Source organism: Platalea leucorodia (assembly GCF_965183815.1).
Source record: "Platalea leucorodia genome assembly, chromosome: 3".
Classification (NCBI taxonomy): domain Eukaryota; kingdom Metazoa; phylum Chordata; class Aves; order Pelecaniformes; family Threskiornithidae; genus Platalea; species Platalea leucorodia.
Genome location: NC_138825.1, coordinates 121739521 through 121765367, shown reverse-complemented (window position 1 = coordinate 121765367; position 25847 = coordinate 121739521). Strand labels below are relative to the sequence as shown.

General features: G+C 42.0%; 2 protein-coding genes across 2 annotated transcripts in view; one reads left to right on the top strand and one right to left on the bottom strand.

Moving 5' to 3' along the window:
* The window catches only part of CLIC5 (chloride intracellular channel 5), a gene marked incomplete at both ends in the record, with an annotated part of 73766 nt that extends 67727 nt beyond the window's left edge, over positions 1 to 6039 (bottom strand). Inside the window, one exon of the mRNA XM_082307292.1 lies at positions 5557 to 6039. Within this exon, the coding sequence (XP_082163418.1) occupies positions 5557 to 6039 (483 nt within the window). The remainder of the gene's footprint in view (positions 1 to 5556) is intronic.
* Positions 6040 to 16426: 10387 nt separating this feature from the next.
* Positions 16427 to 25003, top strand: ENPP4 (ectonucleotide pyrophosphatase/phosphodiesterase 4). The gene is made up of 4 exons (XM_082305908.1): positions 16427 to 16478; positions 18512 to 19376; positions 20305 to 20475; positions 23092 to 25003. Exons 2-4 carry the CDS (start codon positions 18554 to 18556, stop codon positions 23454 to 23456), a joined length of 1359 nt encoding a protein of 452 aa, XP_082162034.1. The 5' UTR covers positions 16427 to 16478; positions 18512 to 18553; the 3' UTR covers positions 23457 to 25003.
* The last annotated feature ends 844 nt before the right edge of the window (positions 25004 to 25847 follow it).

Sequence of the window (25847 nt, the reverse complement as noted above, 5' to 3'; positions counted from 1 at the left end):
ACTAAAAAGAAAAATAGCATAATTCAGAGCAACAGAATTTTAATAAAGGAAAATATTTGTCTCAGGAAAATAATTAAACATTGACAGAGACTAATTGGTATAAGTGCGGAATCTGCGTCACTGAACATTTTCAAAGAAGCATCTGTTAGGGATATTCCAGACTTGTATTTCTATACTTAATTATAAACTATCTTAAATAAGACTATTTGCAGCAAAAACCATCCATTAATTTCATTAAAATTATCAAAAAAGGTATCATGTTAGGATATTGGCTTCCCATTAGTCATTTCTTGCTGTGAACATATTAACTGCAGCACATTGCATCTTGGACTGCAAATCTGCCATGACTGGGCAACTCTGAAAATAGTTCTTGGATATTTTCCTTGCTGAAGTTGCTCAGTTAACACTATTTAAAAGGTGGATTATGAATCATTTAACCTTTTTCTAAGCTTATTCATAAGACCGAAATAATATTTGCTTACTTTCATTACATTTACTATAAAAAATATTTTTAAAAGTTAAAATGTCATAAAAAGCCAAATTACTATAATTTTATGTACATTTTGAAAGTTACACCTGCCACCTGGCTTCAGCCAGAACTCCTTTTACTACCTGCAAACCTCGGTGGAGAAGATACAGTTTAACACCAGCCTTATGTGCTATATTGGAGTCAATTAAAAGACTACCCGGCTTGCATTGCTAAAAGGTATTTGGACACCCAATTATGCTTGCAAAGACCTACCACCCCAAAACTGTGAGTACAGTTGTTTTACTCTGTAGACTATGAGTGTAGTAAGAAATAAGCAGCTGAAAATTTGAAAAACTGATATTCTCATTAATGTCGATATCCATCCCTTAATTTGAACCCCCCTGCAGGACTTCCTACTGAAAGCTACAAATGTTCACCTACGCTGGGTACTCTTTTACTTTCCATCTGCTTCAACAGAATGCTCAGCTCTGCTCAGCAAAGCACCAGCATAACCACTAACTTAGGACTGGGCATCCACGTGGTTACATTACAATTTGGTTCTGCTCTTCTCAAATAATACATGCTAAAAATTAGCTATGTCCTCTAACTTCACGTTCTAAACCATTAATTCACATTTTGAAACAAAACTTTCTCAACAGATACCACTATGCTTTGTAAAACAACAGAAAATCCAACTCAATGGGAAGAAGCATGATTTTTGCAGGGATACAAGCGATTAACCTCACTGTCCCTGTCAGAACATGGTCTGTCATTCATAAGAGTTCAGCTCAACTTTGTGAGTCAGCAGGGAGCTAGCACAGGGTTGTGCCATCAAGTTAGAGCCCTCAGACCTTCCTGACTTGGAAACAAAGGACTGGGAATCATTTTGCGGGAAAAACAGAAATATCCTTTCTTTCCCAGCTACTGACTTAAAGAAAGTTTATTAAAGGATGCAATAATCCCAATGGAAACAGCTAGAAGTTTAAGTTCTGATGTACAGAGAAGTTAAAAGCAGTATCTTTCTTAAAACAGCATTCTTAAATATAAGCACTGGTATCCAGTGAAAGGCCAGGAGGCAACAGGCACAAATTGAGATACACAAAATTCCATTTAAACATAGGAAAACACATTTTTACCATGAGGGTAGGACACTGGAATGGTTGCACAGAGAAGTTGTGGATTCTTTGTCTTTGGAAATATTCAAAACCCAACCAGACATGGCCCTGACCCTGCTCTGAGTAAGGGCTTGGACGAGGTGATCTCCGGAGGTGCCTTCCAGCAGCATCCATAACTCTGTTACCCCAGTGCAGTGATCCAACACGTGTGCTCACGATGCTAAACCGCTGTATTAAATTTGTATTGTTTGTATAACATGAGGTGTTTGTTGCTCAGGGTAAAGAGTTACCTTCCTTCTTTTGAGAACTGTGCTCCTATGGCACAAATGTGTATAGAAAGGGTATAATGTGTAGCCCGTCTCGTGTCGTCAATAAACCAGAAGGGCAATAATTTCCTTCTGAAAAGAAAATAGAGGGACTATTCTTTAAATAACAACTCAAACTTCAGGAAAACAAAAAGTTAAAATTTTCAAAGAAACTCACCCTTCAGAACAAACACGCTGCTAAACAGGGAAATACAGCATACAAGTGAAAAGGCTGGACCTCTGAGCAACAGCTACAATTCGGTCAAGCTGTCCCATACACTCAGTAACTTAGCTCATGTGTCAGTCATATTTCTGTTCAAATTTCAAAGGCTTTTGTTTGAAGAAATTACAATGTTATTGAAAGGGCACTAAGGTGGCCCTGACAAGCCTGGACATGCTGGATTCACACAAACATCTCCATGGTGGTACATGCTGTATTCTGCTATTAAAGGTACAGGCAACTCCTTGATGAAAGGCAAAAATTTTTACCTTATGGCACATCCTGAGATAGTCCACTTACGATGACATAGTTACCAAGTACTGATAATGAGTGAAAGATGAGTTAATGGGCTTTAAACATTTTCTCAGTGTCTAATAACACAGAATGGACTACAGAAAAGATTATCCAGTCTGACTGAAAATATGGTCCTAATGCAGCAGCACTTAAAATATTCTGATGAAGTTAAATTTCTAGTCTAGGCAGTGCACTGCAACTAAGCCACCTAGACTGTAAGTTAGATACCATTTAATCCTCCCACTTTCTCTGGTTTTCGGCCAGCAGCAACCTCTGTCTGACAATGACGTTTCCAGCCACTCAGAGATTTATTAGTGCTACAAACAAAGGAAAGAGTAAATAGTGGCAGGATTGTCATTACCGCTATTGTCCCACAGCAAAAGGTCCTGTTGTCACTGTTAATGTCTGCAGAAAAGAGCAAATCCAGAAGATGAACCCAATTTCAGGGCAACACTCGCCTCAGATGAACTAGAGACCATACCAGAAAGGAACTGTCTATGAATAATGGCCATTGACACAACTGAGAGATTTGGTTCCTACGTGCAAGAAGTGATAGCCCTCAGGTATTTCACAATTCTTGTTATATATTACCCTATGACCTTCCATTTTGTAGGCTGACTTTTGCTATCTAGATAATTAAAGACAGCAAAGCTGGCTCTGCACTCCATGGAGTTAGTGCTTTATTACCTCAGTACCAGAAAGAAAGAAAGAAAGCAAAAATCCAAAAATGAAACGTCATCAGTTTCTCAAGGAACAAAATGCTGAGTAGGAGTTTGGTTCAGCCACCCACACAGAAGCATCCAGTGCCCTGCCCACCGGGCCTCCAGCCCCTGCTGGAGGAGAATCGCAGTACGGATCACGTGAAAGCCTCACATCTCATCTTCCAGCCAGGTAGGGACGTCCTGGGGCTCAAGGACATCTCAAATGGCACCAGGCTTTTCTGTTTAGGCAACTGAATTGGGTCCAAAGTTTGTGCTTCTCTCTAGACTAGCTGATAAGCCCCTTTATGGGATACTCTGCTATGCTGCACAACAAAAGCAAGGAAAAGGACTTCCTCAATCCCTTCTCCATGATAGTTATTTTCAAAAAGCCCCTCTTCTCACTTTTCAGAAATTCGAGTTAACCCCACCATCTCTGTTTGAATAGGAGCATCTGCACGCATTTTCTTTTTTCACGCATGGAAGACAGGACACCAGTATCTTGAAACAAGACCAAGGTGAAAGAATAAGGACTAAAGAGAGATTATTTTAAAGTCAAAATACAACATTCATGTTGCTAACACCATGAAGTTACTAACAAACAAAATATACCAAATTGTTGCAATTTCTGGTACATGTATGCAGGACTACAAGCAGAGATATGAACTAGAAACACCACCATAGGTATTACTTTGCCCCTATAATTAATATATTTTTAGCAACGACCATGATCCAGTCACAGAAATAGGACAGCTGCCGCTTCAAAGAGCCGTGCAGTGTAAGTACTATGAAGGTAATGAAAAGGCCAAGCGCCCTCACACATGGCTCTCGTAGCCCACTTCTACAGAAATCAGTAGCAAAAACCCCTTCTGGCAGTACGCACAGACCCAGAACGATTCACGACCCAGCAGTCAGTAGATACTCCCTCTCCTGAAGGACACACACATTTTTAGAAGAGATGCTGCAATTATATTGAAATTCAAGAGAAGTGGCTGATGTTTTATGGTTTATCTTATGCAGAATAGGACTAAGTAACCCAATAGCCATTCCTGGTTTGGTTGGTTCATTGTTTTGTTTTGTTTTTTTTTTTTTTTCTGTTTCTCAATAACTGAAATGATCTCTCTTTATACAAAAATGAGAAAAGCAATCACAAAGGATTGTCACATAGAGACAGGAGACATGAAAAGGGAAAAACCTCAAGTTTTCATCTACAGGAAGACATGACACAAAGAAAAAATACTTAAATCATAACTTTCTTAATGTATTCAAAAGAATCTCAAGATTGTGTTGACACTTTATGGAAGTGATCCCCTTTATCCTACACATACATGCGGGGTAACTTTTTAACTAACTCATTTTTCCAAGAAATCCAAGATTTATAACAGAAACCAAATGAAGTATTAGAAGAGTCCATCAAACCATTTGATCTTCCCTAGCTCATACAAGATAATCAGTATCTCACACCAATGCAAAGGTTATAGCGTGTTCTTGCTTAAATAAACTAAATTAATGAAATACAGACATTGCTGAAACCATTTCTCACTATGTGTGGTAACAAAATCTCTTATCCTACTTTCAAAGCACCTGTGGAACTGAGGAACAGCTTCTGATAATCTTATTTATGGTGAAAAGTGACAAACTTCACAAGACTTCTGCTGAAATAACGAAGTATTACACTCACGGTGTATGGTCCTATTCAAGGGAAACAAGAACTTGAAAATTTCTCTCTTATGTAGTTAAAAAGAAGGAACTGTCAGGTCTGTGTTACGGCCTAATAAATATTGAGAAAGGTTGAATACAAGAGCTTTTATGAAGGGTAGTGTTTATTCAAGAACACAGGTGTTTATGGTTTAGAAATTTAAGTAATACTTTACAAGGTTAGGGAAAGTGTGAAAGTCCCTTCAGTAATTTAAAGCTAACTTGAAATTAATGAAAAATACATGTTAAAATTATCACAGAAATACGTTAATCTAAATATGGAAAGAAATAAAAGAAAGACCTCTTTCAGGGATGAGTATTTGTGGAAATTTTATTGCCATCATTTAAACTATATATTTAGTTTTCTTTATAGCATTAATAACTATCACCTTTGAGCTATTAGCTACTAGATAGGTAGTAAAACACAGGGATAGCTCAACTAGCTTAACTAAACCAGCTGAAGTAGTAATGCAGCAGGGAGATACCACAGAATAAATGAATTGCAGCAACAATGAGAATGCTTTCACCATACTCATATTTCCACTTGAAATGAAGAAATCCCAGGCATCTCCACACAACACGAATCTTCCCTTTCTGTGCCTTAAGATATAAGAGGTCTTATGGCTTGGCGCCCTGCAGCAGACAGGCAACAATGTTGGGAACAAAGCAGCAGGTAGCTGTATTTTACTGATTTGGAGGACGCAGATTTATTTGGGGTTTAAAACTACTGTATTCTTAGAAGCACCCAAGCTCTTACCTTTACAAACATGAAAATCTCATAATCTTCGTGAAAGTTGTCGGTTTCTCCGAAGTTATTGTTAAGGGGGAACTTGAGGGAAGTTGAAGAGTTGGAAGAAGTGCTCTGGCTCCGACGCAACTGGAAATCCAGAGGAAAACGTATGTTGCTCTCAAACATCATGCCCTCTTCGTGTTTATCTTCCAGAGTTGGGCTCATCAGATCCTGGTATGGGTGGTCTTCTTCAGCATCATGGTGAGATGAAGAAGAACCATCATCCCCATCATCCCCGTGCTGAGAGGCCACAGAATTACTACAGCTGTCTTCTGAGCATTCTTGACTACTAACCATGATCTCTGGGATAGTGATAGAAGAAGGAGATGCTGGATCTTCATGGACATGATCATAAAGATTATTCTCTTTGTCTTCCTCAGATTCTGGAATGTCATAGATATTGCTGGTGTTAACATTTTGATAAACATTGGTGAAGACCTGATCTTCCATAACTGCTGGCTGGTGAGTTTTGCCTGCTTTCTGGTACCTTAAAAGACTGCAATTAAAGTGAGATGTTGACAGACAAACGCTCTGTAGGAGGAAGCAGAGTCTGTGGTATGCTTTCTGAATGCTCTGCTACACATGGCAGATCTCCAACAATCATTTACAGAGAGCTTTAAATCAACAACTACACTTGCACCGAAGTAAAAGACAGGGCTGTCTCACTTTTAACCCTTTTGTCGATCTGACTGCTGGTAACCGTATCTTAAGAGCTGTAATCACTTTTTCTTCTTCCAGATACAGCCTGACCAAGTACAGTGTAAAACAGCTGAAGCACCTACCAGTACTAGAAAGCTATGGTACAAAATATGTGTTCTTTCACAGGAAGTCAAAAACAGTTTTACTGGAAATCTTATGTACATTTTGTGTAAAGAGGTAGAAATGCAGACATTTACTCATATTTTCAACACACAAAAGCCTAGCCTCCAGGAAAAGCAAGGCAAAGCTGCCTGAACGATACAAGCAACCGTCTGCAACATTTCAGTAGTTACTTACAACATCATTAACAAATTATGATCATTTATAAAAAACAACAAATAAAAAAAAATATAAAGTGGAATACCCAAAATAAAAAGGCATCAGACCTGAACTCTTTCCAGTTTTGCCACTGGTTCACTTTAGGACCTTGAACCAGTCACTTCATATGTAGAGACTTCATCTTCTCATCTATAAACTAGGGCCAAAACTGTAAGAAGTCTTGTGAGCTGCCTTGGAAAATAGGAAAAGCAAGCACTGAATTAACTATTATTATGTATACTTAATATATCAATTATTTATAATCACATTTAGGTTATATATCTCCATGTCATAAGACACAGACCCAAGTTTCCAAAGTTGTGTTAATGCCGCTTGACTTTAGCAATCTAGTTAGCCACCTTGTCTATACAGCTCCTTTTCTCTAAAGAATGGAGAGACACACAAAACTCGACAGAACCTAAAGCAGGTGAATACTCCCAGCTTTAGCATAAAATGAACTGCCCTCTTAAAGACAGATACACATTCTAGAGCATCTGAAATCAATGGAGCTGAAACTCATTAAAGATCCAAATCTGAATTTATCAAAGTTATGAGAACTTCAGACTTTATTAACTACGGACTTTTTATCTACACGTGTACTGCATCTGGATTATGTAGATTATTACAGGAATTCTTAGAATCTATTTATATTTAACCTTTGGGTTTGAGCCAAAAGGAAAAATGAAAGTGTTTCCCTCCTGACCCATCCTTGTAACTTCCTGAGAGGTAACTGCCACAGCCAGGTTGGATTTCTAAAAGAAACACAGAAGAGAGGTTCGAGAGAAAGATTGTCATTCCAGCCATCTCCAAACAGAACGACCGGGGGAACACGTGCTGTTTCACATGGTAGCGTAGCAGGTGCTGCCTCCCTGAGATTTATGATTGTAGTTTACTGTCATTATTCTTACGTTGAACATTTTAGACTACTAATAAAGTTAAATATCAAAAGCAAACCAATACTTCAGCTTATTAAACTTCATTCACCTTCTAAGGCTCCTAGACAACCCCAAAAGTGCCAAAATAATAGTCACAACCAGGTTTAATCACTGTAACAGTGAGGAAAAACACTACCGCAGAATTTCAATTCCCTACATGGAACCAGCAATACAGTACAAAGACACAGGTAACTATCAGAGATCAATGAGATCTCAGCTCATGAGTGCATTTCTGGTCTGATGCAACTCAAGGAGTGCAAGGATATGTAACTGTCGTGGTTTAACCCCAGCCGGCAGCTAAGCCCCACACAGCCGCTCGCTCACTCCCCCGCAGTGGGATGGGGGAAGAGAATCTGAAGAGTAAAAGTGAGAAAACTCATGGGTTGAGATAAAGACAGTTTAATAGGTAAAGCAAAAGCTGCACACACAAGCAAAGCAAAACAAGGAATTCATTCACTGCTTCCCATCGGCAGGCAGGTGTTCAGCCATCTCCAGGAAAGCAGGGCTCCATCACGCGTAACGGTTACATGGGAAGACAAACGCCATCACTCTGAACATCCCCCCCTTCCTTCTTCTTCCCCCAGCTCTATATGCTGAACATGACGTCATACGGTGGGGGATAGCCCTTTGGTCAGTTGGGGTCAGCTGTCCCGGCCCTGTCCCCTCCCAGCTTCTTGTGCACCCCCAGCTGCTCGCTGGTGGGGTGGGGTGAGGAGCAGAAAAGGCCTTGTCTCTCTGTAAGCACTGCTCAGCAGTAACGAAAACATGTCTGTATTATCAACACTGTTCAGCACAAATCCAAAACACAGCCCCATACCAGCTACTATAAAGAAAATTAACTCTACCCCAGCCAAAACCACCAGTTACCCATATCAAGGTCCAATTTCAACTATTACTACCCACAAATTCCTGCCTGGCACAAGTGGTCCATCAGCAAACAGAACGAAGCACGTCTCCTCTTTATATTTTCTGTATGTAACTCAGCCAAAATTCTTCATGTGCAAATCTTAAGTAAGAGATTCTGAAATGTGTGCTGTGTAATCTGCATTGCAAATTTCTAGCGTTCAAGACCAGCTATTAGGCCAACAATAAGACTGATTTAAAATCATGAGCTTAAAGTACTAAAGCTTGGGAAAACCAATGAGCCAACTAGAAACTTTTATAACTTTAATTTTTTTATGAGTACTTTTTACTTTTAAGAAAACACTTGCATTTCTTCACATTTTGTAGAAATACAAATGTATTTCTACCTGCGTCTGTTCAATTTGCTCTGAGGATGGCCTTGATAAGCAACTCCCACTGATCTTCAACCCCTTCTTACAAAGAGCGCTTGCAGGATTAAATATGCTGAGATCATAAAAATTCCCTCCTTAGTCACTCTGCTGGCAAATAACTTCAGGAAGAAAAGAGAACACAGACACGAATGCAAAACATGTTTCATGATGAGAAACAAAGAGCAAAGTCCAGTTGCATAGTATTCAATCAAATGACTGATTTTTTTTTTTCCCTTCCACGAAGAAGACATTAGCAGGATGCAGCAGCACCTGGTGGAGGGTATAAAATATCACAGGTAAAATAAGGAATAAGAGTGTAACGTATGGGTATTATTTAAAAATAAATACAGTTGAGGCGGATTTCATTAGTCAGAAATGCGAGTTACTCAAGTTCTCCTTTCCTCTGCCCCCCGCCAAGAGCAAAGTACCACTCAGCTCCAAGATCCAGACTTCACTTGAGAGAGAGCAATAAAGCCCCAGAGTAAACTTGACTGCACTTAAGAATTTATCCAGGTGAAAATCAGGTGCATTTCAAATCACATTATATGAACCCACTGCTGCTTTACAACCTTCACGCTTCATCTTCAAGGAAGACAGAAATAATTTTCGTGCCACAATTCAAATGTTATGATATAACAAATGAGATCAAAACGGAGGCGCCCACATTGTGACCTGGGACACTAGCGTCCTGGCCTGCTCCCCTGCGTCCGGGCCTGCTCCCTCCCCACTCCCCAGCCAAAAACGCTCCGCTCCAGCACAGGAACAGGGCAGAGCAGCTGTGTGCATGTGTGTCCAGTGAAATGGGACTTCTCTCCTGCAGAGAAGTGAGAAGAAAGAGGCTGGATGAGGCAGGAGAGCCGAAAAAGGTCCCGGCACCACTTTGCGCTCCATGCTCCACTGGAAAACGAAGCCGTCCGAGGAACAGTCCCAGCCCCGCAGCCACAAGAATGGAAGATTACAAAAAAGAGAGATCACCAATTTCATCCATTCCCTAAATTCCTCTGCTCTCAAATCTAGAAGGTGTTAAATTAACGGGGTAGTTAGTAATAGCAATACTTTCCGCTGTTAGTTCTGTAACTGAAGTTGTGTCACTTACCACTGCATGTACCATCCGTTCCCACGTGAGCCGTCCGGTAACACTGGTTACTTGCTCGGCAGAAATACAAATAACCACATAAACCATAAGTAGTAAAATTCATATAAGGACAAAGAACGTGAGCAACAGAACTCCTCATTTTCAAGGTTTATTTTTTACTTCTTGACTGAATTTCTGTTTTTACTGTAACCTTATTCTTTTTAAAGCAATAAATACCAGAATTAACATGACCATAACTCCGGTCAGTATACATAAGACACAAGTTACAGTCAACCAGTAAGATCTCTTAAGTCTCATTTTTAGACACTTTGTTTGTACTAAGTTTAGCTGTCTATTGTTCAGCACCTAGATTAAGCTAATCACTGATTCTTCCTACAGTCCAATGGACAGCGATGGGCATCTCAGAGTATGTGATAAAAAGAGGTGGAAAGAATTATGTCAGAAGGAGATTAAGTATATTCTGGAGATGGTGTTTATTACTGCAAAACTCAGTCATCTGAGCTCCCTAAAACAGATGCCTTTTTAGACAGCAAGGTTGGAATTCACCTACATTTAAAAGCCTACAAATGGACATCGAAACTCATGCTAGGAACCTAGATAATCGCCTGGTTCACTCCACAGAGATACACAGAGCTCAGTTCAGTAGCCCAAACACACACAGGCATTTATTGGTATTCAAGTTGTTTGCTTAGACCAACTTGATTTTACCTGAAGGACAGCAAATATAGTAAGGGCCCTGGCACACTTAGAATAGTATGTTAAAATCAGACCACTGAAGCTACTACTGAAACTTTATCTGTTCACCCTGTAACCCTTACAGAAATCAGCACCGCCAGCTTTGACTTATTTTAAAATATCAAGCAGAAGACCAGCTTGTAAAGAAATTCCTGCATGGCTAGAGTCAGTTATCCCTCACCTCCATAGCAGAAGAGAAGGGTGAAAAGAAGGAAGAGCAGCAAGAACGTCAGACCCCTAAATAGCATACCTCACGTCTTCTCGGAGATTAATAATTAAAGGCAAAAAGCCACATTACACTATTTAATTCAGATTCCCAATACAAAAAGACTGTTACCTGGGTACGCCTTTATTAAAGCCAATAACTTGCATCTTTTCTAGACATTCCACAGTACTGGAAACTTCAACTCATCCATCAGTGCCACGAGTAGCTTCGGTAGTTAATAGCCCTGCTTAGGAATAGCAACCTGTTCCTATTGGAATTTCTCGGGAGGTCGTTTCCAGTTGGTTATTGCTACGATTTTAGTGCTTTAATTAAAAAAGTCCTTCAGTTTTATTTGTTCTCCATGAAGATACTTGCACACTTTAAGCAAAGAGCCTGTAAATCTTTCTTCGTAACCTAAACAAATTGAGGTCCTTCAGTTGCTTGCTCTAAAGTATCTTTTTCCAGCCATAAGAGAAGCAAGAAAATTGAACAGTTAAAACAAAACACTCAGAGTTCTTGGAAACAGCTGAATGTGAAACTCAATGATGGTAAACAACATTTTTTTGTGTCAGTAGAAACTGAGGGATCTTAGCATCCCATAGGGTCGGGCCCTTCGTTTGCACTTAAGAGCACTCAATGCAAAAATCATGAATGTTCCCGGCCATTCAGGATGCTGGTTTTACAAAAATAACTTTTTTCTTTGTAAAGCTCAAACGTTTCCAAAGCTTTGCAACATGTAGTTCAAGTCCATTATCACAACTACCCTGTGGGCTCTGGGAGAAAGACTGTTTATGGTTTACAGACATATTACAAGGGAGTTGCAGTAAAATCATACCACTTCTTTGTTTTCACTCCTGACTGCACTAAATACCTGGATGAAATCAACTGCAAACAAACTTTCTTGCATCCTTTCCAGCCTCAGCTTTTACTTATGGTTACTTATGGTTAGCAGCGCCTCATCTCTTCACTGTTCACGAACAGTAGTGCTTTATTCACTGCCGATCTTGCACTAAACAACGTGAGGAAAAGACCTTTACCCCGCATTCAGATCTTTTAGGAAATTTCCGTGTAGAGTACTTTTCTATTTTGGCTCTGAGCTCTCGACACGAATGAGAGACTCAAGTTCCTCTACGGAGTTATTCCTACAGCCGTTAACACTCACAGACCTGCGTAACAGGCACAGTCTGTGAAAAACTGCGCTCTTCAGAGGTCCAAGCATTTGCAGATCCCCATTCTTTTTCAAAACGGGAATGATTTGGTGAGAGGAAGGAACAAGACTGTTCTGTACGGCCCTGTTCTGCTCCAGCCTTTGGATGGTCACCTCTGGACACCCAAGAGGATCACCGGAACCACGCTGCTACGAAGTGCTACCTTACGAAGGACAAGAAGCTGCACAGGTATGCTGACAGTTTTATCTGTGCTGTATATGTGCATACGGAGGTAGTTCATCTTCTGAAACACATGCTTCAGCTCAGTTTCATATTAACTGTTGACATGTGCAGCTATAGCAGTTTCTGTACTCTATTTAAGACGTAGTACGGAAAACAAAACACACAGAAAAACCATTGTAGAAGAGAGTGGTTTGGCAGGAGACTTTGATCCTCGCACCGTTTCACACAAGAGTCAGCACATCCTTGAAGCAGGCCTCCAGAAATCCGTTTGTTGCTCAACCAGGACTGACCTGGATTCTGCAGCCTGGAGGGGCTGGCTCATCAATTCAGGACCCTGCTGTAATAACGGTGATTCACCTTCACCCAGATTTTGCTACTGACTGCATAAAAGGCATATTTAAAGCCAACACATCAGTAAATTTGACTCTGCATAAGACAGACACTTGTCAGCTGGGAACTAGACATAATTATTTTGCACAGGACACTCAACTCTCATGTCATCAACAGCTTTTAGTTGTTAAAAATAATATCAGGAGTAGTCATTGTCAACAGACACTTGAAAACCTGCTTTACCTGCTGCAGGGCCTAAACAATTATTCCTGATTTGGATGTTTCAAAGCCCTTTATTTGTGGTCTTCCAGTCTCTTTTATAAAATTTTGTTTGATTTGCTCTCCAACTCCATGGTTGGAAACTCCATTAGAATATCTGAGACCCTAAGAAATATTGACTTTTTATTCACCCAACTGCTCCAAGGAAAACATTTTTGTTTACCTTTAAAATCTGGCACCATTTCAACATACCTGTTCAGAGCTTTCATCCTGTTTCATCCCTGTTTCAGAGGTACTGAAACTAAGCACCCCTAGAAAGCCCAGCAAGCTGGCTTCAAGCTTGCTTACAGCGGAGGCTCTAGCAGCCGAAATAGAGAAGGCAGAGACACCACACTACTCTGTATCACCATCCTGCAGCCTGAGGGATATCGCTCCATAGACGGTTTGAGAAACAGCACGGTTAAGAGCCCCATTTTGGTTATAGTCTCCACGTGCAACCTATTCTTCAGATTAAATGGGCACTAAAAGCTTAAAATCTAATACAGCCTACCAGCTGTTAGTCACCTAGCCCTTTTACGGTTTTATGAAACGTCTTCCTATTTTTCTTCATCTCAACTATATAAAGATGCATCAAAACACAGTAAATGATGGATTAAAAAACTACGCAGCAAAAATGACCAGAGATCTCTGTCACATGGATAAAACTGAGAAAAAACCCTGGAAAAATATAGAAAAATGTTTCTCTTTCAGTATTCAGTTATTTTAACTCTAAGTAATGAAAATGCCCTGCTTTTTCTTAAGAAAATACTTAAGTATCTGAACTATCCATGTGCAACATCTAGTTTTCATCTGAATAAACAAGGAGTTGCCTCCCCTCCACAACACTGCCAACAGGAGGGCATAGTTTCCCATCTAGAAATTAAGTGTTTTACTAAACCCAGCCAAACACTGAGAATATGTTGAGGCTGCCTACCCTTTACTTCCTGTCATTCACTAAATTCCACTGACACAAACAAACACGTGTAATGGTTCTTGAGCTGCAAATGCTCAATTCTACTACAGCAGTAAATCTGCACAGCTTCTGGCAGGATTTAGTATGGTCTAGTGCTTAAAAGAACTGCAGTCTATACAGACAAATGTGGGGTGAAATACAGTACAGAGAGAGATTAAGGTGAGGGAAGGCAAACATCTTGGTAGTTCCCAGTTTTACTTCTTTTAATGTAAGTGTACACGTAACTCACGCATTTCTTGTAGGCATACACTGTAAATGGACCCAAGATACATGTTGGCTAGCCCAGTTCAAAGTCCAGAGTTGGTATGGTATGCTACCTCTACGACGTGTCAAATTGGACACATTATATTAGGCTGGGCTCATGAATAGGTGAATACCGTGAATAGGTTTCAAAGCACACAGGTAAGGATAAACAAGAGATTACTCACACCTTTTAGGACTGAATAGCTGAGTAAGTATGTTGCCAAACTAGGTTAGCAAAAGAGCCTTGATGCTTAAAATTTGTCTGTATCTCTGCATAAAACTTGTAACAAGACCTCAATCGTAATTTGATGAAAGTGGCTAAAAGATTGCACCTGTTATATATTCCTTTGACCTCTAATTCACTCTGTGTAATAAATATTTTGAAGGAAACTATTAATAAAGTAATTCACAAAGGACATTTCCCTCCTCCGTATGATCAACTGTCACATGAATATTTACAAAGCTGAGTTAGTGTAACCAACCAAAAAAAAGAAAAACAGACAAAAAGACCTTGACTTGAACTTGACATACAACATGTGAATAGCTGTGAGAAGTCTTATCTAGCTCACCTGGCATTATTTTTTTCCTCTTTAACAATCCTGTGCTTTGCCACACGTGCTACATTCCATAAATCAAGGTGAACCAGAGGCGTGTCACTTTATTCAGCCTATTGTACCACATCTTTAGAGCCACTCCGCAGCTGGCACGCACAGGTAGCACAGCCTGCCAAACTCATACATATGTGAAAGCCATCAGGAAGAAACAAGCTCAAATCTACCCAGCGTTCGGAATAAACATGCTAGCAGGATACACAGAATGAAATTCAGATCCTTTACTTAAGTCCATCATGAAGCTGCAGACATGTCTTTTTCTCAGTTTTTATGACGAAATTTAAAATGGAGTGACGATTTCTGCTCTGTGCTATTAAAGGACACTTATTTTCTCTATTTACACAGAGCTGATTTCATTGTTATTCAGCACCGGCAACTTAACAGGTTCGGCAGAATTAATAATCCCTTCTTAAAAGGAAAACCAAGGGAATGTAAACTATTTGCCTTAGTTTATGAAGCAAACCTACACCAGGACCCAAAACACACCTCAACCCATCATACCACGCAGTGCCTTCCTAAAAGCAGCGCTGGCACTCAGAGTACTTGCATTCAACAACACACGCACTGGTTTATCCTGCATGTACTCTAAGTTTAAGGATAAACCAGTGTTGTCACAAGAGAGCACAAAAAGGTCATAGGCAGGAAAGAATATGAACAGTCAACTTCAGAGCTGTGTGGCCAAAAGGGAAGCAGGAGTCACGGAGAACAGATCTGTAGTCACGCTGACAAGAGCCATTGCCTTGCAAAGGCCACAGCCTAGGGCTGCTGCGACACCTGCAAAGGAGGCAGGTTACAGGCATCCTGGGGAAACTCAGCACAACGCCCATTAACACACCCCGTCACAGCCTCACCTCGCCTCACCCCATGGCGTCCTTCTGCAGCCACCGGTCACCCCAGCAGACCCAGCAAACAGCCTGCACCCCAAGCGAGCTCTGACCCCCTACCAGCAGGCCTCACCGTCCCACCTCGGGGGCCAACCCACCCGCATCCCAGCCCGGGGGGGCCTAACATGCCTCTCATAAAAACCCGTGCTCCCCTGCAACCCGCCACATCTGCCTGCTTGTGACAGCCGCCTCCCACAGCTCCCCTCAGCCCCTACAACCCCCTCACCTCCCCTCAGCCCCCCATGGCTCCCTACAGCTCCTCTCACCTCAGCTTTCCACAGCCCTCCCTCATCTCACCTCCCCTCAGTCCCCCATGGCTCTCCTCAGCCCTCTCTCCCCAGCTCTGCTCCCCTCATTCCCCCATGGCTCCTCTCAGCCCTCTCACCCCAGCTCTGCTCCCCTCAGTCCCCCATGGCTCCTCTCAGCCCTCTCACCCCAGCTCTGCTCCCCTCAGTCCCCCATGGCTCCTGTCAGCTCTGCTCCCCTCAGCTCCATCCCCTCATTCCCCCATAGCTCCCCTCAGCCCTCTCCCCCCAGCTCCACTCCCCTCAGCCCTCTCCCCTCAGCCCCCCATGGCTCCCCTGCAGCCCTCTCCTCTGAGCCCTCTCCCCTCAGCCCCCCCATTGCTCCCCTCAGTCCGCTCCCCTCAGCCCCCCCCCCCCCCCCCGCGCCCCTCTCCGTGTCCCACAGCGCGACGCCCACCCCGCTGGAGCCAATGGGCGCCTCCTCCGGCGGGCCCCCAGCCAATCACACCCCGGGCTCCCGCCGCTACCGCCGCCCCCCCGCCAGGGCCGTGCCTGCGCCGCCGCGGCCGCCGCTGGCAGTTGGGGCCGCGCGGGTGGCGGGCGCGCAGGCGCGGTGCTTTCCCGCCCCCCCCTCCCCCCAGTCACCTCCAGCGCGTGCCCGCCGGCGCTTCCAGCAGGAGCGGGCCCGCACGGTGGGGTCGCGGCGGCACCGCGGCGGGGAAGGGGGCGGCGGCGGGCGGGCGGGCGTGGGGAGGCGGTGGTGACTGGCGCTGCCCGAGCGCGGCAGGGCCGTGGGACACCCCCCACCCCCGGCTTCGGGGCTCGGGCTTCGTTCCGCGGGGCGGCTGCGCCTCCGCCCGCCTCGGGTGGTCGCTGAGGGGAAGGAGGCGTTGGTGGGGAGCGGGGGGGGCGCCGGGGCCCCGTGTGGGTGTGCCGCCGGGGCCCCGTGTGGGTGTGCCGCCGGGGCCCCCCGCCGCCCGGGCCCCCCGGACGGGGCCGGTCCGTTCGCCGAGCAGCCGGACCCGGGACCCGCTGCGGGTGCCCGGCCCCAAGTGCCGGCGCTGGGCTCGGTGCCGCGCCGCGGGAGCCGGCCCTGTCCGCAGGAGTCTTTTTTTTAAGTTTGTAATGACAGCGCGGCATCTCGCCGCAAGCTTTCAAGGCCAGGCTAACTCATTTCTGACTGATCTGAGCTACTGGAGACCTGAAAACCTGGCTAGGAGGTGGAGGAGAGGTTCGGGAGCGGATAGCTGTAATGCTGATGGCATTTTATAGATAGCTGTGATACAGGGTGTAAAACCACAGATGCTTAGCATCTTTGGAGTATTTCGAAGCTAATATTGAGGCCTTATGTCTTACTGCGCTATGAAAAACTCTGGTTCTGCTTTTTAAAGCACCTGACAACATGAAACGGGTTGCTGCCCATCTCATTTCTTCCTTTTTTTCCCCTCTTTAAAGGGGCTGTGTGTTACAGGTCCTCTCTATTAGGAGGTACCTTAATGCTGGTTTTGATGATCCTTTCTTCTAAAATTTGTCTTCTCAAGGAATTTTAGCTGTTGGTTGCAAGGGGGGATGATTTCCCATGCTTTGAATTCCTCTCACTGCTAAAGCTTTAGCTATCATTAAAGCTACTTATGCTTTTAAAATAATACACTCACAGTTTTAAAGAGTTTTAGGGAAATGGTTGAGCTAGGCCAGCAGATATTGCGGCAGTTAGGAAGATACCTGCTGTTCCTCCTAGAATCACCCTAGTTTGTGCAAGTGCGATAAAGGAGAAGTTTGCTGGAGCGGGGCTCTTGAGAAGTAAATATGCCGTCTAACAATATTGCGAAAGTTTTTGTGAAACCTGGAGCTTCGCTTCCTCTTTCTTAAAGGCTTATAGAATAATTCTGGACCTTCCTTCACAAAGTGCTCCTGTCATGCATAATAAGCTGCTTTTCTCCCCCCCCCCTTACAAATCATACCTTGCGTTTATAATAGTCATGAATTCCTTGGTGAGAAATACTTGCTTCACAGCTAATGTTACTAATGATTTTTTAAATTTTTTTTAGAGAGAGAGAAATACGATACATAAAGAACAGGTTTAAATACTGTTGTGGTAGGTGTACAGCAGCTTAGAAGGAAAACAGAAATAGAAGTTACTCCTGGCAGTTCCGTGTGTAGAGTAAGCAATGAGTAAATAGGAATGCTGTAAGGCTCAAAAGTCTTCCAGCAACTCAAGAGGGTGGAAACTGTGGAAAAGGAAAGGTGAGATGAAAAAGAAGAATTATAATTACAGTAGAAAACAAACTTCTGGTCTGAACAGTGATGTGTAAGCAGGATTTAGAGCTGCACAGGACTCCCAGATGTGGAGCTGGAATTTTTCAGGTGCCTGTGCTTGAACATGAGGGAAGAATACTGATTGTCTGTCTTGGAATGTAGAATTGTAATAAGACGCACAGAATGATGGAATAATTGCTTAAAAGAGAGAAAACAATTCTTCCTTTCATTTAGTCTGGAATGAAAAAAAAATCTCATTGCTCATTTGTTTTAATATATGAAAAACTATTACAATATATGGGAAACTTTTGAAGTCAGTAGGGAAATATACTGTTGACTTCAGTGGTTGTTTAGACCGGTTATTTTGGAGTTAACCTCTATAAGGAAGATGTACATAATGTATAGCTAGTTAAACTGGTTCCATTACAATTATTCTGTGTTACATGCCTTATCTTTTTAAATTTTTCAGGTGCATCTGATTAGCTGCTGGAAATACTTTGAAGTATCGACAATGAACTCAATGTTGACGTTATTTTTTTCTGGAATAGTTGCCTGTTGTGCTCACTCTGCTGGTGATTCGGTGTCCAGGTTACTCCTCGTGTCCTTTGATGGCTTCAGGGCTGATTACTTGGAAACCTATAAACTTCCTCATCTTCAGAAGTTCATTGAGGATGGCGTGCTTGTAAAACAAGTTACGAATGCTTTTATCACCAAGACTTTCCCAAACCATTATACCATAGTCACAGGTTTATATGAAGAAAGCCACGGCATTGTGGCTAATGACATGTACGATGCAGATGCCAAGAAGAAGTTTTCACAGTTCAATGATTCAGATCCCTTCTGGTGGAATGAGGCAGTTCCAATTTGGGTAACAAATCAACAGCAGGGAAATGGAGCAAGTGCTGCTGCAATGTGGCCTGGTACCGATGTAAAAATTAACGATACAACCCCTCAATTCTTTATGAAGTATAACTTTTCAGTGACATTTGAGGAGAGGGTGGAGAAAATTGTTGCGTGGCTGAACAGTTCTAATCCAGTGGTCACTTTTGCTACATTATACTGGGAAGAACCAGATGCAAGTGGGCACAAGTATGGACCAGATGACACTGAGAACATGCGCAAAGTATTAGAAGAAGTGGATAATCATATTGGTTTCCTTATTAATAAATTGAAGGCATTAGGTTTGTGGGACACTATTAACATCGTAATAACAAGTGATCACGGAATGGCCTCCTGTTCTGCAGAGAGGCTGATTATCCTGGATGACTGCATTGGTCGCAATAACTACACCCTGATAGACAAGAGTCCAGTTGCTGCAGTGCTGCCAAGGCAGAGTATGTTTTGGGTTTATTTTAAGTCATTCACTGAGAATGAAATCTTGTTTATCTTACTACTAAAAAGCGCACACTATGGTAGACCGTTCACATCTTTTGCAAAACCAGTGTAGTTCATGTTGCACAAGTTTGACATAATTTAATGAATAAGCTAAAGAATGTCTGTTTATTTAGGACTTAATTACTTTGTTTTGGTAATCAATGGGCCAAGGAGCATTTCTTGTCAAATTGCTATGGGTGGTAATGATAGTCCTGGTACAGCTTATTGAAAAAGCAGACAGGCACTTAGTATGCCTGCTCTCTTGTTGCTCACTTACTCTATGCGGTTGTAATTCAGTAAGCATGAAATAAGCCCTCAGGCTTATTCAGAATAAAAATTGGCATTGTCTAAACTTCCGATTAAAAATCTAAACCCAACTTCGATTGCTTTACCACTTCTGTTTCTGTGAACGAAACTTCAGTTTTCATACTGTGAATTCAGTTTTTGTATCTTGGAGTAGTTACTAACAGGCAGGGCTTACTGGTCTCAGTTTCCACAACTGTGGCCAGACTGAAGCAACTGTAACAAACAAAATGATTTATACAGTAACAAAATGTAATACTTACTGCTTTGGATAAATATTGACTAATTTGGTGTGTGATTGCTTTCTCTTGGTTGCTCTGCTTGAGTTTTGCCCTCCTCCCCTGCAAGCCCAGAGGGTGAGTTGAATTGTAGGTCCAAAACCACAGCCGGGAGGTGCCTGATTTAAAACTGTGAAATCCACCTTGATACATGTAGCATTTCATTAGGGAGATGGAAAAGTCCTTTTCTATCTCTCTTTTAAAAAAAAATTGTTTTGAAAAAATGGATCTTAGGTTTAATGACAGATAATTGCAGTAAATGGGACATAATTTCCAGCTGTTTCACATGCACTTTTTTTCTTGGCAGACAAGAGAGATGTGTATAACTTACTGAAGAAATGCAGCAGTCACATGAAAGTATATCTCAAAGAAGAAATTCCAGACAGATTTCATTATCGTCACAATAAGAGAATTCAACCCATAATTCTGGTTGCAGACGAAGGCTGGACAATTGTACAAAACGAGTCACTTTCAAAATGTAAGTGTGCGTTCCTCATTTGTGCTCTTGGTGGCTTATGTTGGTAAACTGTCTTGTTTTTATTCTAGCCATCTGTAGGATGGTCCCAGTTTAGCGAGTGGAGTCCTGGCACTGTGTATCTTTAGGAACATCTCAGCATTTTCTAGAACGTTCTCAGCCTGAGCCTGGAGTGTTTTAACAGATGAGGAGGAGATGGGGGATATCCCGTTGGCTAAAACACTGTCATGTTTCACTTAATAGCCTGAGGTACACTTTTAAAAGTTATCTTTGCAAGTTAGCAGTCTGTCTCACGCTTCCACCAGAGTGTGATTTAACTTTTTTGTATATAAAATATATATATGGGGAGCATAAATTGAAGAATGCAAGACACAACATTTAATGTTACAGTGCATATACTAGGAAACAAAAATAAATGAGAGGAAATACTGAAAATAATAGGAACGCAACAATAATGGTCAAAGAAGCCAGAGTTCTTCCTGTTAGGGGCATCAAATAGTGTGTTTTAAAGACAAAAAACAAAACAGATGTTACTTCACACAGTGCATTGCTAACCTATGCACTTTCATCCTGCTAGATGCTATGAATGTCAAATTATATACATGCATATATGTGTGTACATATATGTGTATGTATATATTTCCAGGTGTTTCACATGCAGGTTTTTTCTTTGCAGAAAAAGAGGCGTGTATAACTTACTGAAAAAAATGCAACAGTCACATGAAAGTACATCTCAAAGAAATTCCAGATAGATTGCATTATTGTCATAGTAAGAGAATTCAACCCATAATTCTGGTTGCAGACGAAGGCTGCGTGTGTGTGTGTGTGTGTGTATATATATGTGTGTGTGTGTATGTGTGTGTTCAGAAAGTGATTGGGCAAATTCTTGGAAGAAAAATCCATTAATAGAAATTAAATACCAACTTCCAGGAAGTTTCTGAGCAGCCAGCAGCTGGAGGCTGGTGGGTACGTCGGGGCTAACCCTGCTGGGCACTTCCCAGACTCCCTGTTGTGACCGCTGTCAGAGACAGGATGCTGGGTGGTGTCAACTCCCGGTTTCACCCAGTTTGGCTGTTCTTACTGTCTGCCCTTTGCACGTTTAAGTTCAACTTTTCTCATTATTTGTACTGCTTATAATGTAAGGTATGTTTGTATTTTAACCTGCCCACAGATTTGCTAGTCATCTTCAAACTGACAACGCTCAGCACACGTGTTCTCTAATAGAGGTCTCTTTCTTTAGAGGTCTCTTTCTTGTTTATGGTTAGATTCAATTTCATGTACCTAAAAATAGTTAATAAGTGTATATTTATAAGTTGTATCAGTTGAAGTGAATCACTTTTCGAAACAATTTTGCTAGCCAAGGCTTCCCAGAAGCAGGCAGGGAAGGTTTTAGCCTAAAAGGCTATTTAAGTGTTTATTGTACTTGTCTTCACGGACAAAGTGGCAGCGTAATGATTGGCAAGCATACCAACACCTACGCTTTATCTAGCAATGCTAGCACAGACCAGCCCTCCTACTTCAGGGGTGAAAGATGGGAAACTTCATTGGCGAGGGGACTTGGAACAGCTCTGTACAAAACAAGCAAGTAGTAGAAGGAAAAAATATGTAATCAAGAAACATAGGATTGCATTAAAACAAACAAGCAAGATGTGGTGCGGTATCTTTGTGGTAACAAACATAACGGTGGAAAACATTAAAAAGGAATATTGGAAGTATATGGAAGTGGTGAGTGTGACCTCATCAATAGGAATCTTGACATTTCACATCAGAAACGTCAACGAAGCAGCCAAGGAGACAGTTCTCAGGGAGACACATTAAACTGTTACTAAGAAATGAGCTGAAAGCTGAAATGCAGTCACTCAAATACTGTGCTGCGTGTGCTATGAGAAATTTTTGGCATCTTGGATGGATTTTTCAGGCATGTTATTAGGAAATTTGACTGTGCCTGGTTTTTAGCTATGTATATTCCACCAAAAATCGGAGTATTTCTTAAAAACCTGTCAAATGTCTGGGTCCTGGTGACCTTGTAGCCACAAATGTCTTGTTGTTTGCCTGTCATTGTGATCTTTTGATTGTTTTTGGACTTTGACAATTTGGGTATCCCGTCTCCTGAAGTACCTCATCTGATACCCATGATTTGAGGGTACTTGATGTGCTCGAACTGAACACTGTGAAGGGGAAAGTGCTTGGCTTTTAAGAAGTAATTAAAGTGTCTGCTTTGCAAGGGGGAGATGTCTTTACAGGGTCTGAGAAGAACAAATTTGCATTCCAGCTACCGACTTGTGGAGCGGCAACATCCTTTTCAGCTTTGGCATGAGGAGTGGGAAGGGGAAAACTGAAAATGTTGATGGCCGAAAGGAGACGAGATAATCGGGGGGTGGGAAGGACCACGGCTGAAGACCAGTATGGGAACAGACTTCTGGGGATTGGGGAAGCAGGAAGGAACTCTGGGTTCCTTCAGTGTTTAATCCAACAGCTGCTTTTATCTTCTGCTTTTATGTTCTGCATTAGTTTTTGGTTAAAATATATGCCTTTTGGGGGTGGGGGAGAGATAGGGAGGGAATATTTGATATGCAAACAGAAACTGCGATGTTAACCCTTAACTTTGCATTTCTCCAGTAGGCGACCACGGCTATGACAACGCTCTCCCAAGCATGCACCCGTTCCTGGCTGCTCGCGGGCCTGCTTTTCATCGGGGTTACAAGCAGAGCACGATGAACAACGTTGATATTTACCCAATGATGTGCCACATCCTGGGACTGACGCCTCGGCCACACAACGGCACTTTCAGTAACGCCAAGTGCTTGCTCACCGACCAGTGGTGCATAAATCTTCCAGAAGCTATTGGGATAGTTATTGGGGCTTTTATGATACTGACTACTTTCACCTGCATTATAATAATCTCGAAGAATAGAGTAGCTCCCCCACAGCCGTTTTCCCGACTTCAGTTACAATATGATGACGACGACCCTTTAATCGGATAGCGCGTAGGGAGCCTCGCCTCGCTTGCTAAATAGGGATTTCAGGAAGAGAGTTGTTTGAACTTGCACTGGATGGCATTCTTTGATGCACTTTAACAGTATCCGTACAAAATACTGTACAGCCACATCTTGCTAACTTGTTTGTGTGTGCTACCTGACTAGTAGTGCTGTAAAAATATTTTTCAGAACAAAATGGTGAACAGGTGGCTTTCTGCTGGAGGAGATGCTTAACATAATAAGGATGCTTAGTTTTTCATTCAAGCCTTTGAACACTTTCAAAGTGAAATTCCAGAGTATGAACTAGCCAGGATAGACTAAGTGAATTTTAACATTTGTAAATGATAATTGTTTTTTGTATTAAATTTAAATTAATGTTGACTTCTTTTACTGTTGTTGTACCTGTATTGGAAAGAAGAGCTTTTATGAGGGTTAGAATTTAGTTCTGTTTGGACGGTATATTCTTATTTGTTCTTAAATTTGGGGATAGGGGGTGTAGGAAGATCCAATACTTCTGTTTCCACCCTAAGCCAGCAATATGACAAGAAACTGGCGAGAAGGAAAACAGAAGTCAGTGAGGAAAGAATTGGTGTGTATCATCACCCCTATTTTGAGCAATAAAGTGTGCGGTTCAGCAGGTATAATGCTGGGCAGATAGCTCTGACATTTCTAGACGTGTGTCTGGGGATGACTTAGTTCCACAGTTCCTGCGCCCGGAGAGCTGGGATGGTACTACTTGCTTATCTCAAAGAAAGGTGTCGATTTAATCTGAGAATCCTTGGATTACTCAGTTTAATGCACTGTAGTAGTAAAATTACTGCTTCTAAACCCTGTGGAAAGTTTTTCAGGTGTAAACTCTGCTGAAGGTGTTTTCGTAATAAAGGTGGTTCTGCCCTGGGTACCAGCTGACAATTATCTGTTGAAGGCTGTCGTGCTAAAAAGCAACAACTGAAAGTTTGACATGCAATCATCAAGCAAGGATTCCAAAGTCTTATTTTAAACCCTGGAAATGTAAAGGGAAAAGTTAATTTATTTTTTGAGCTAGGCTCTGTTTCCTGTAGTGTCTTAAGTTGTATAGATGTAAAGTTCTGGTGAAGACCAGTGCTAATGGTTCTCTTAATTGAAACTCTTGATGCCTTGTTAATGGTCAAGTCTAGTAACTTGCTATAAAAACAAATGAATTTGATTTAGAAAGCCTTAGTGGTAACTTATCTCTTAGTGAGGAAAGAATGTGAGGTTAAATTGTTAATGCTAACCCAAAAAGAAAACTACAGTTACCAAGTCCTTTTCCTACAAGTTTGATGGTTTTAAGAACTGATAATTTGAAGTGAGAGAGCTGAGGTACCTGGTAGCATGCAACGTGCTTCCTTCTTCACAGGCTCAAGTTCAATGCAATTTGGTGTTAGCCAGAGACTAACTTTTAGTGACCCAGCTGGGAGGAAGTATGGGCTTTGGAGGGAAAGGTTACTTTTAACTGCCCACTGAAAAAATACATTTGAGTTTTAAAAATGATGTGTGGAAGTCTTACTAATTTGTTATCTTCCTCCCTGAGGATTCTGTTTTACTGATTAAAAACACAATACAAAACCTAAGCTGTTCTGCCTTTATTTCCCCCCCTTCTTAAACTACTAGTTACTACTTACTAACGCTTTACTCTGGATTAATCTGAACATGAAAGAGGCTCAGGCCCTTTGAAAAGTCTGTACTGTTACTGACAGTGTACTGGATTTTAGAGTCTCGCTATAATAGAGTGATAACTGGACTGAACACAGAAGTCACTTTTTCATCCTGCTGGAAGATTTAAAATAATTAATTACATACACTAAGAGGTCAGGTTAATGAGTAACTATGATGTGAATGTTGTGCAGGGTCAAACCTAGGCTTAGAGATGCTGTAAAAGGGAGGATGCTTGAATTCCTACAGTGGAGAGCGCTGTTATTTTCTTGTACTTTTGCACATAAAGGCTGCCATCCTCAGAGGGTGGCAGACTTGCTGGGAGATGCTTTGCATCATCTATATACGGAGAGGCTTGACTCAACTGAGTTACCTTTATCTTTCTGGCAGACTTGGTAAGACCAAACTCTGCTGTCCTCTACCTGGGAAGGTTTTTTCCCTAGATGCTAAAACTGTTGAGCACAGTATATGCGTCACTCCGTTCTTCCCTTTCTCTTCCTTCCCCTGGACAGCTGTCATACGGTGTGTGACTGACGTGCTTTCAGTTCCTCTGTGCATCACCATCGTAGGCCAGGTGTCAAGGTTACCACCAAGGTTGTAGTTACCAGAAATGTAAATGTTGACTGAAGTGCAGCGGCAGCACTAATCTGAAATACAAATACTGTTACAGATGGGGAAATCTAGGTCTCAGTACATTTCTCCTCCTAGCTCTAGGTAGCCCCT